We start from the raw sequence: 11,834 nt of genomic DNA on the forward strand, positions 1-11,834 counted from the left end.
ATTACATATACCTAAAATTATCACATTTTGAAAAAAATGGAACGAAATTTCTCTTTGAAAACATCTCAATGACAGAACAAAATACGGCCTGTTTAACTTGTACTTTCACGTACTTGATTGACATGTTAAAGTAATAAACAAAAAATTCTGTCCAACCGTTCACTTTCTTATCAATATAATATATGTTAATTTAGAGGACTTCAAACTGCTAGTAGTGAAAAAAATAGTACATATACCACGGTAGAGAAGTCTATTATTGCCTTCGCACCTTACACCCCTCGGCGCAAGCGCCTCGAGATGTAATCTTGGTGCTCAGGCAATAATACTGGACTTCTCTACCTTGATATAGGTATAATGTACTATTACGGGTTACGGTGACGGTTCCGGTTTATGTATTTTTTCTGTTTTCAAGAGTTCCAACATTTACTTGAATAAATAACATTATTATTAAAAAATAGGTATAAATTACTATTAATTATTATAGAAGGTAAATAATACACAACATTAAAGTACATTATTCATTATTCTTTTGCATAAACATATTTTTAAGATTTAATTGAAACTTATTTTTAGCTTACGCGTTCGTTTCTCCTCTGAAAAGTGCCTCTCGTTTTCTACTTTCCTTAGCAGTAGATCCAAATTATTGGTTTCCTTAGACCCTCTTCAACTCTCTTACTGTTTTTAATTCATTTTCGACATTAGTCCCTCTAAAATATTTTTTATTTGTTTAGTATTAAGGTTATGGTGATTGAAATTAGTGGGTAGCTTTGGATACAAATAATTTGGATTTTTGGCTTTTGAAATTTCTTGCAAATTCTACAACTCTGAATATAATTTAGAACGCAAGGTTTTATTCGTTGCCATCAAGCCGATAAAGGATCAGTCATCGGCGATAACCGATAAGGAATGAAAGCTGACGTGCACTTTTCCAGAAAGTATGATATGGACTGACGCTTTTCATTTGCTATATATATACATATCTACATATGATTCCCGATCTTGAAAAACGGTTCCCCGTGGGGCCTATATACAGGCTGATTCAAATTCGAGGGCCACCATATCTCGGGAACTGTAAGAGATAGGTAGGTGTAGTTTAAATTTGGCCAAGTTGCGTATTTTGACGCTTAACAAAATGCCGTTTTGAAACTGAAAAAATCTGACTACTTTCAGAAATATTCTGAAAAAAACTAAATTTTGCAAAATCGTTTTTATTTTTTACCAATGTTATTTAAAAAGATATTTCAAAATAAATGACACAATATTATGGTCACTTTTTTCCCTCTACAAGATGTTAGTTTTAAATTTTGTATCTGACGTTTCGCGTCACCGATTAACTATCATCTTTCAAAAATGTAAATATATCAATGTTTTTTAATGGCGTAAACATCGTAACCACGGGTTAGAAACAAGCCATCGAAGTATCGTTGATATGTTTTAAAATGCAACATTCGTTTAACGTCACAAACGTTTTTTTAACATTGCTTGTGAAGTTCATATATGGGTTTCGGATGACCTGGTCACCATCTTTGAAGCGATTTCAGGACGGGCCTTTGGTAGGACTTTCCGCAGGGAGGAGCCTGGTAGGTCCTTGACATCCATTGTGCCTATAACTTCCTGGCATACGCGGGGGTCTCGCATGTCACATTTGTAACGAAAACTGGTGCTCGGGACATAGTTCCATTACAACTTCGAAGGGGTGTCAGGTTTACTACCAGTGCCCCTAGAAGTCGATCAAGATATATACCTATACATATATGTTGATCCGATACCAGGCGCAAATTGATAGTACCAACGCTCAATAACAATTTAAAAGAAGCTCTAGAAAAGACCAAGCCAGGGGAGCTTCTCTTTGGCGCCAACGTCTCTGAGTGCGTACGGGACGCAAAATCTATACAGACTGCAGGGAAGGAGCTAAAAGCGAGTACCGGGACAAGATTTTCAACAGCCAGAGGGGGACGGAGCGAAAGTTTTCGAAGACGGGATTCAAGAGCCTTCGCTACTGAAAGAGATGGCCGTCCTTTAAACCGCTTCGGCCCGACCCGTCACAGAGGTGTGACGAGGTCATCCCGAGGGCACAAACCCCATCTAAAGAGTTACAAACGCTAATTCAGGTAAGTCCTATTGCGGGCAGACTCCATCATTTCCTGGTTAACTGGCGCAAAATAACGACAAACCCTATTTTACTCCAGTGGATAGAAGGCTATGAACTACCTTTCGCCACCCCACCAAGTTTTTGCATCGGGCACTTACCTAAAGTTTGGACAGCCCAGAATTTAGATATGTTTGATGCAATCAAGTCTCTACTAAAGTCCAAAGCAATAGTGAGGTGCGAGTCTCACCCGGGACAGTGTGTTTCCAATATCTTCCTAGCGGATAAACCCGATGGCGGGAAACGTTTCATTTTGAATTTAAAGTATCTTAATACTTTCCTAGAGTCTCCCCATTTTAAAATGGAGGACATTAGAACTGCTTTGAGACTCATCAAAAAAGACTGCTGGTTTACATCCATCGATATTAAGGACGCCTACTTCCATATACGAATCCACCCAAATTCTAGGAAATTTGTAAGATTTGAGTTTGATCGGCAGTTATACGAGTTCACCTGTCTGCCATTTGGGTTATCTCCCGCGCCCTATGTTTTCACTAAACTCATGCGCCCGGTAACACAATGGCTGCGATCTCATAATATTTTGTGCGTGTGCTACCTGGACGATATCTTACTATTGAATTCTTCCTACGATGGCTGCCTCCGTAATACTAAGGTAGCAGTCGATTTTTTGCAGTCTCTGGGATTTTCCATTAACTTACAAAAAAGCCGGTTAATCCCTAACAAGACCATCAAATTCCTGGGCTTTATGCTCGATTCGGAGCAACTCACAATTTTTCTGCCAATAGAAAAGAAAGAAAAAATAAAGAAGTGGACCAGTAAATTCTTGTCTTTGAAACGCTGTAAAATTCGCGATTGGGCAGGTTTTATTGGCTATCTGGTGTCGGTCTGCCCGGGAGTCAAATACGGGTGGTTACGTACCAAAATTTTCGAACGGCACAAACATTTGGCCCTCCAGGTGAGTGAAGGGAGGTACTCTGCGTCAATGTCACTGCACGTAGACTTACAGCGAGACCTTATTTGGTGGCTTACTTCAATTGACGCTGCTTTTAATGACATTAGGAAGGATCAATTTGTGCTGGAGGTTTTTTCAGACGCCTCGCTTACTGGTTGGGGTGCTTGCTGCGGAGAGAGTAGAATTCGTGGGTGGTGGACTCCTGAAGACAGACTACATCATATCAATTACCTAGAGCTTTTAGCAATTTTCTTTGCACTTAAAGGTTTTGCTTCGTCCTGCTCCAACAGCAACATCTTATTAAGATGCGATAATACTACTGCGTTATCTTATATTAATAAAATGGGGAGCATTCACCATTCAGCGCTTTTTGATCTCACAAAGAGGATTTGGGAATGGTGTGAGGAGCGAAACCTTTGGCTGCACGTGTCCTATATCAGCTCTTCGGACAATTGGATAGCCGACAGAGAATCCAGGAGCCTAACACCCGAAACCGAATGGAGCTTAAGCAACAGGGCGTTTAAGGTGGTGACCAAACGCTTCGGGTTACCAGAGATAGATTTGTTCGCGTCCAAAAACAATCACAAATGCCCTATTTATGTTTCCTGGCAAAGGGACCCTGATGCCGTCAAGGTTGATAGCTTCACTATTCAATGGAGTAATCTGGCCTTCTATGCTTTCCCTCCATTCGCCTTGATCTTAAGAGTATTGCAAAAGATAATCGACGACAAGGCTGAAGGAATTGTAATTGTCCCAAGGTGGGAAAATCAAGCCTGGTTCCCACTCTTTTCTAACTTATTGGCCCAAGAGCCAATCGTTTTTCATCCTAGTAATGATTTGTTATTTCATCCTTACAGCAAGCAACCCCACCCTTTGGCGAACAACCTTTCTCTACTGGCGGCCAGGTTATCAGGGAAGCGTTTACACGAAAGGAGCTGCCAAAAAATGTAGTAGAAACAATTTTGCACTCCTTATCGGAAGCAACCATCCAACAATATGGAGGGACGTTCAAGCTCTGGTGGCCCTACTGCGCCAAAAAAGGCATCTCTCCCTTTGACGGCACACCTGCACATGTGATGGAATTCCTGCAGTATCTCTACGATACAGGCAATCAGAGCTATGGAACTTTCAACTCGCATCGTTCGGCCCTATCTCTAATCTTGTCCACCGATTTAGCTGGCCACCCAGTTGTTAGTCGTTTCCTGAAGGGAATATCGAAGCTGCGACCGCAAAAACCTCGATACGATGTGGTTTGGGACCCTCACATAGTGTTAAGTTTCCTGGAAAAACGTTCTACGCCCACCTTGCAAGCGCTCTCCGAGAAGCTAGTCACACTTCTGGCTCTTTCAACGGCTCACCGAATGCAGACGTTTTCCCTAATTCGGCTACCCAACATCATTGAGTCAAGGACTGGGTTTCAAATATTAATAGAAGACAAAATTAAAACTTCTGGCCCGGGAAGAAATCAACCCTGTCTACAACTTCCATATTTCACTGAGACTCCTAATCTTTGCGTAGCCACAACATTAAAGGAGTACTTGGCAGCGACTAAACAACTACGCACGTCAAACACTGATTTCCTCTTTATTACATACAAGAAACCTCATCGGATAGCGAGTAAGCAGACACTAAGTAGGTGGGTGAAGGACACGTTGGAACAGGCTGGTGTGAATACCAAAATCTTCAAAGCACCCTCTACCCGCCATGCTGCAACATCGAAAGCCTTCCAATTAGGAGTGCCAGTGGAGACTATTCGTCAAACGGCAGGATGGACGGCGAAGTCCAAAACTTTTTGTAATTTCTACAAAAGACCGTTTTCGGAAGCCAACCTGTTTGCTAATACTGTACTTAGTTCTAGCTAGGTCAACGTAGTTCTAAAATTATTAAACCAGTTCAGTTCGGAAAGCAGAGTTCTTTCTCACATATCCTGAAAAACCTGTCATCTTTAAACAGCTACATAGTATTCTAACTAATGTCTTCGGATTGGATGGCGAAATATAATTAAGAAGAGGTTCAACCTAAGAGGGTACCTACTGTCAAAATGGTGCGCGCCCTCTTGTGGTTGCCTGTGATGCTAACACACAGCATAGACACGAATTTGGTGGGGCGCTGCGCTGCCCTTATTGAGTACCTACTTGCAAAAACCTGATTTGAACGTTTTAAATCAGCAAGCAGCGCCCATATCGTTTTCGCAGTGTGGAGCCAAGAGGTTATTGATCTGATGGGGGGGCTTGTTCTCATACCTCACATGATCACAAACTGGCGAGTATCTGATTGGCTGTTGCCCTCCACTGTGAGCCCTATTAGTTTCAAAATCTCTGATCAGACTTACTGACACTATGTGAAAAAATTGTAGGAGCCACATTTGCTGTCTGAAATCCAGCAATAACAGCATATAGGTAAAGATAATTTTAAGCTACGGACCTGTCGAACAGGGTCATGCAAACGAAACTGCCTGCAGTCTAGGAATGAGCATTAGTCAATAATTTTAATAACAAATGGGTAGTGCATACAAATTCATGTAAAAAATAGTAGATAGGTACAAGTTTCTTGTTGGAATAATTACCAGAACACAAAGCTTTGTTAAAATTAATATAGGCATCATATTGAAATGAAATCAAGTAGTTTTACTTAATAGTAAAAAATTGATCTTAAGATTACTACTTTAAAATCTAAAACAGAGATCAATGTCTTAACAACTATATAACATTTAAGCTTTAAAAAATAAATGAATACTTCTACTAAATCGTAAATAAACCATTGTACTAATTTCATGTTAAAAAATGCAAAGGCAAAAGTTTTGTAAATTGTGTATAAATTATTCTGAGGGTGTTAAATCTTTTTCAGTCTCTCCCTCGTTAAGTAACTGCACTAGTAATTCATGTACTGGTTCAAAGGCTTTTTTGCTTCCGGCATTTGTGAGCAATAGATAGTCATACATATCGTGATGACTGATTGTGCCATCAACATGGATGAATCCTTTATCGATAACAACAACTTCTACTTTGGGTAAACTAGCTACTTTCGTTTTTAAAATCTCGTTCACTTGAGATATCCGATCCCTTAAAGGGTTTGGGTTATGACCTCTAGGTAAGAGAGTCTGTGAAATAAGTGTAAGATTAAAACATTCAATTGTAACATAATACTCACAGGAATAACTATATAACTTTGGGGATGTTTTTCTTGAATAATGTTAATTATCTCTATAATACCTTCAATCATTTCATCGGGAGTATTTGAGTAATTGTTGGTGCCAACATGTAATACTACAACCTTTAAATAGAATAGAAGGAGAAACGTAGTCGTTATACCAATTTGTTAAATTACCTTTGGTCGTACATTATCCAATTCACCATTTTTAATTCGCCATAAAACATTCTGTATTTGGTCTTTATGGATTCCAAAATTGAGGCAGTGTAAAGGTGCAAAAAGTTCATTCCAATAATCGGTATGTTGTAAGGCTTGAAGTATTGAATCACCAATAAAAATTACATCCGGATCTTTTTCTCTGGTTTCAGAGAGAAATCGATAATGCTAAAATAAAAATAAAATCTTGTTGCCTTCATGCTTCACTGCACTACAAATGCTTCAAGCAAAATACACATATAAATTGCACAGATATTTACAATACTCATCCAACGTTGATCTCCATCGATATCTTCTGCGGGTGCCGGAATGGTGCATGGGTTCATGGTGGTTTAATATTGACTTTTTCTTGAAAAATTATAATTCAAACACCGCCAAATTAATTAATTTTTGATAAATTGACGAGATGTCACATAGCTGTCACACATTGCAATAAGATTGGCGGTGTGTACTACTACACTGCTAGAACTACAACTACACCTACTGCTTCCCGGTTGGCCGTGGTGATTTGCCGTCTTGTGTATGACAGTGTTGTCACATTCGCTGTTGCTGCTCTTTAATTTTCTCAATTCCTTTTATACTAAAGGCCGCTTGACATGGAGCAATACTACGCGCAAGAACTTGCAGAAAGAAATTGCAAGGTCAAATCCTTGCATGCAATAAGCATTGCATGGTATTTGACATGGTGCAATTCTATTTCAATTGCCACATGTCTGCCAACAGAAGAAACATATGGATTTGTCAACAAAGTTGTTAACCTCAAATGAAAATTAAATTTTGATTGCTTGAAGAAACATGAAAATTACAAGAATAAATAAGATTAGTAAAAACAAGTAATGAGTGCGTCTCTCAGCATCACAGTTGCCGCCGCTGTATTTTACTAGGTTGGTGCCACAAAAACAACTAGATTTATCCCTAGAATTGCACGATTCATGCAAGAAAAATAGCACCGGTCCTATAAAAATTGCATGCAAGTCTCTTGCAGCAATTGATCAGCTGGCTTTGAACTGCGCATGCCTTTCGCAATTTTTCTTGCAAGTTGCATGCAATTGCAATTTTTATTGCTCCATGTCAAGCGGGCTTAAGGTTTCTTACATCATTTAGACCCTTGAGATTCTTTAGTTTCTGCATATACCCTCCGAATTTTCTGTTTCTTCATCTCCTTCCGCACATCGTTCGGATTATTCTGGAAGCAGAGGATTGTCTTCGAAATGAAGACGGGAAGAAGATCCTTTGGGTTGGATCACGGTACGCGTAGCAATATATTATATATAGGGTTGGATTCCGTACTGTATAGATGTGTTGTCTCTCTTCATCTGGCTCCTCGCCAATGACCTCTTTAGCATTAAGGGCGCACTCGGTAGCGATGCTGCCGCTGGCTTAGCCATTGGCATTATAAAGACGCTCAGCCCCACTACCATATATCCTTAAATTCATTATTATGGAATTTACTGTTTTAAAGATTGACAAGAATTTGTAATCGTCCTGTATGAATTATGTAGGGAATTTTATAAAGCTGTTGTTGGATGTCCTGGGTTTCGCGACTAGCGCCAATTTTGTGTCAACTGTCAGTCAGTTGTGACTTGTGGGACCATAATAAACAGAATGAAAATTATTCTAAATTCTTAAAAATTAGTTTATATTTTATTATTTATTTATACAAAAGTGTCTGATTTACGACTTACTATTTTAATGTTAGGTCTTACTTTTTAAATCGCCCAATCTTCACAATGCTGAAACGTTTATCTATGAACACATCTCTAAGGGATGCCAGAATTTTTGACTCTGAATTTGATGACACAACCACGGATAAGTGTATAAACCTGATGGATGCATTCTGTGACAATGCAGAGTTTACCAGAATTCCTAAAGTTAAGGAAGAACCTACGGAGGAAAATAACAGTGATTCTGGAGACAGTTTGTCTGATTTTCCCCCTCCTGCTCCGAACATCACCCTTAAGCTAGAACCTTTCGATGCCGACGACATTAACTTCAACATATCGCAAGAACAGCTGGAAAAGATCCACGTAAAAGCGGAATTTGACGACAACACAAACAGCAGCACGAACTCGTCATCTAAATTTGGTAAAAGCGAAAAGGCAACCATTTTTAAGCGCGAGGCGCCTTACGTTAAGCGGGAAGTGGAGCCCAAAGATTCTTTGATTGCAACAAACAGTTCGGTGCCCAAAAAACAGAAAAGGGAATTCGAAAATGATACTGCGATTCTCACCCGTCGACAGAAGCAGATTAATTACGGCAAAAATACAATCGGTTATGACAATTATGTAAAAAGTGTACCTCGAATGGATCGCAAGCCAGACGACCCAACGACTCCTAATAAGTACGTGAAGTACTCACGACGTGCTTGGGATGGACTAATAAAACAGTGGCGGTTAAAGCTACACAAATATGACCCTTAGACTATAAAATGTTTGAATTTTATACAGTAAATGTTTTTATATTTCAGATATGTAGTTATGTTAGTTTATATGTTATGTACAGATTTTTATAATAGTATTAGCGATGTATAACTGGGTATATGAGATTTTGTAAGGAACAAGATTGTTATATTTCGTGCTCTTACATTTTACTACTTTGACGAAATGTATTTATAACTGGTGAAGGAATATACCTGATCTTTCGTTTTGGAAGAAATTGGATTTCATGTAACATGGCTGAACTTAACTTATATGTACTTTTCAAAATGACTGAGTATGAAACCCTGGTTATTATTTAGCTCTAGTTAGATTTGTGTTGAACTCAAGTGTTCAAGCAAATTTCTATGTAAATAAATTTGAATATTTAAATTATTTTTATTTTAACAGAAGTATTGTGCTGTAAAATTTCTTTCCTGTTTTGTCAGTCCTACTGTACGTTTAGTATATTGCATTAAAATTTAATGAAGGGGCTTATTTATGTGGTTTTTAGCCATTGTTACTGCTGTGATCTTCCTTAAAGTGGTTGTGGAATAAATACTCATCTAGGTACCTTCAAACCTATCTCACCTACTACCTACACAGAGAAAACTGAAGTAGGAGTTCTACTCTTGTTCAACCTCTCGCAACCCCAACCATTATCCATTCTGCTCTCTGCTACAAAGCTGTTAAAAACCAACTCAGATAAATACCATATCAAATATCCATTGGAGCGCCACCAGTGTGCAAGAAATTGTTTGACCACCACACTTGTTTCCCTCCATTTGTGAACCTGCAAACACATCTTTTAACGCTTAAGGGAACCAGTGTTTATTACAGTAGACCTTTAGAATAGCCTGAATAGCTAGGCTATTCTAACGTGTGAACAAATTCTTTATATAGGTATTTATGTTTGTAGAATTATAATTTTATTTTTTATTAAACAATTCCAGACTACAATAAAACATCACGTTTTTGTTGGGCGCAGATCTAACCAGTACCACAAACTTCCACCAACCAAACTTTATTTATTATTAAACCCATAACTTACCTACAGCAAAGAGTAACTAATAATTCTTTGCCTACAGTTCCATTTAAAAACATACTGTGACTTTGCCATAACCTTTTTGTGTTTAGTGGGTTCATTGGTCGAAACGGCTAACCGATCAGAGCGTATTAGCGTGCCTGATGGCCGTAAACGTTTAAAAGCAGAGCTCCTAACTCTGCAAAGGCCATTCTTGCTTCGACGGCGCTTCAAGTAACAACCAGCACGCCGCCTGCAAAACCAATTCGCCTTGCCGGTTCGACATCGCGCCACGCTCCACCAGCAAGAAGACCCGCATCCTCGCTCACTCCGACGACAGCGGTTCATGCGTACAATTCGCGGCTACCATTTATTTGTACATATTGTAATATCCATAACATCCAACAGCATTTTATTTAGCGGTGCCGCCTAAAATCCTCTATGGTACTTTCAATGAAGTCTCGAGACAAGAAATTATAAATTCTAGCAACCCTCTACTTCGAACCGTTTTATCGTGGTCGATTATGTGTAATTCCTTATGTCTCAGGTGTTTTGGAGGAGGGTACTGGCAAAGGCGACTGGGATGTCGGGAAGAAATGTGGTGAGGTCTGTAATGGTCCTAGGGGTCTATCAAGCCGACACTGAAAACTTGCCCTATACTTTACCGTTGGCAACACTGGAAAAAATTACAAGCAGAGCCACCTACCTTTCAAGTCGAAACGATGGACGTTTCGCGGCACTTTTGAATTTGGATGGCAGTCGGCTCGATATGGGTGGCACGAATCAACTCCTACGTTATGTAATCGGTTCTTGTATGTGTTGGGACGTGAGACATAATCGGGAAGGGAATTAGATAAAAGACAGAACTTTTGTGCGTAAGAAATGACAAGAACAAATAAATATATTACGCACACAACAAGACCATACTAGGGAAACCTTCTACGGGACCAAAACCCCGGCATAGGTCACACAAATACATGAAATAAATCACCTACAGCAATAAAATGCAAGAGATACACATAAATAAAACATCTAAATTGTATGATAAAAATCAGATAATCAAATCAAATGCAATTAAACAAGTTCATAAAAACAAAATACACAAGACATCATAAATGCAGTGGAAAGCATGATAAATCAATTCAGTACAAAAACACATCAAAATACCTGTACGATCAATTGAGCTAACACAACTCATAAAATAATAAATTGCAAGTACATAGGGAATATGTAAATGGTGTGGCTCTCCTCCAGCCTTCAGTTAACATAAATTAATTTAACACAAAAAGGACAAGTGAAAATCGATTACCTATCGCTCAAGCAAAACATATTTTAAATAGAGGAAATGTTAATGAGAGGGCCCCTAAATATCTCGCATTGCTAAGATGCTAAGAACTGCAATCCGCACGAGACGACTAGGCAACAAATACAGCGAAAGATCGAACTGTATTCGGTACCGAGACAAAATGAACCACTCGCACACACAAACATCGAAACATCAAATAAGAGAGCCACAAGAACTGCAGCGCGTCACGAATAAGAAAGTAACAGATACAGCGAACAATCAATTAAACTGTATTAGGTACTTCCCTCACGAAATATAGTTACGTAATCAATCGAATTGAGCAACATCGCACTGATAATCAACTCCTCGTGAATACTAGAAATACAGAAATAGCTAATAAAACAAAATAAGGGCATAATCACCTGTACAGTGTAACAAACAAACATGATTCAGATAACGGTACTCAAAACAAACACATGGAGTACGCCATGACTGGATATCGGCAGTTTATGCAAAATCAGCAAAATGTAAATAATATCAAATTGTGGTAAGAAATTCAATGATTAATATTTAGTACAAGAAAGAATAAAATGGTTACTATCTGTAAATACACCTTCACAACACCACAACCAAAATAATCAAGAATAAAAATCGGCAACGAGGGATGCCTTCCGTCGACCCCG

At 38.8% G+C, this 11,834-nt stretch overlaps 3 protein-coding genes across 3 annotated transcripts; 2 read left to right on the forward strand and 1 right to left on the reverse strand.

Annotated features, from left to right (window-relative positions):
- Positions 1–1,813: 1,813 nt before the first annotated feature.
- LOC116171462 lies at positions 1,814–4,967 on the forward strand. The gene is made up of 2 exons (XM_031488321.1): positions 1,814–2,111; positions 3,920–4,967. Exon 2 carries the CDS (start codon positions 4,139–4,141, stop codon positions 4,922–4,924), a length of 786 nt encoding a protein of 261 aa, XP_031344181.1. The 5' UTR covers positions 1,814–2,111; positions 3,920–4,138; the 3' UTR covers positions 4,925–4,967.
- Positions 4,968–5,536: 569 nt separating this feature from the next.
- LOC116171463 (platelet-activating factor acetylhydrolase IB subunit beta homolog) lies at positions 5,537–6,891 on the reverse strand. The gene is made up of 4 exons (XM_031488322.1): positions 6,689–6,891; positions 6,390–6,596; positions 6,213–6,335; positions 5,537–6,162 (listed from the first exon to the last, which is right to left on the reverse strand). Exons 1-4 carry the CDS (start codon positions 6,752–6,754, stop codon positions 5,881–5,883), a joined length of 678 nt encoding a protein of 225 aa, XP_031344182.1. The 5' UTR covers positions 6,755–6,891; the 3' UTR covers positions 5,537–5,880.
- A 1,099-nt stretch (positions 6,892–7,990) lies between these two features.
- Positions 7,991–9,659, forward strand: LOC116172336 (histone RNA hairpin-binding protein). The gene has a single exon (XM_031489534.1). It carries the CDS (start codon positions 8,159–8,161, stop codon positions 8,846–8,848), a length of 690 nt encoding a protein of 229 aa, XP_031345394.1. The 5' UTR covers positions 7,991–8,158; the 3' UTR covers positions 8,849–9,659.
- Positions 9,660–11,834: the final 2,175 nt, after the last annotated feature.

Source organism: Photinus pyralis, unplaced genomic scaffold (genome assembly GCF_008802855.1).
Source record: "Photinus pyralis isolate 1611_PpyrPB1 unplaced genomic scaffold, Ppyr1.3 Ppyr1.4_LG5, whole genome shotgun sequence".
Taxonomy (NCBI): domain Eukaryota; kingdom Metazoa; phylum Arthropoda; class Insecta; order Coleoptera; family Lampyridae; genus Photinus; species Photinus pyralis.

Bases quoted from the DNA above. Each gene is read 5' to 3' on its own strand.
- LOC116171462 (XM_031488321.1), top strand. From the start codon at position 4,139: ATGGAATTCCTGCAGTATCTCTACGATACAGGCAATCAGAGCTATGGA.
- LOC116171463 (XM_031488322.1), bottom strand. From the start codon at position 6,754: ATGAACCCATGCACCATTCCGGCACCCGCAGAAGATATCGATGGAGAT. The intron at 6,597-6,688 runs GTAAATATCTGT...TTTTTATTTTAG, and splicing joins ATCAACGTTGGATGAGTATT to CATTATCGATTTCTCTCTGA. The intron at 6,163-6,212 runs GTGAGTATTATG...CTTATTTCACAG, and splicing joins AAAGTTATATAGTTATTCCT to ACTCTCTTACCTAGAGGTCA.
- LOC116172336 (XM_031489534.1), top strand. From the start codon at position 8,159: ATGCTGAAACGTTTATCTATGAACACATCTCTAAGGGATGCCAGAATT.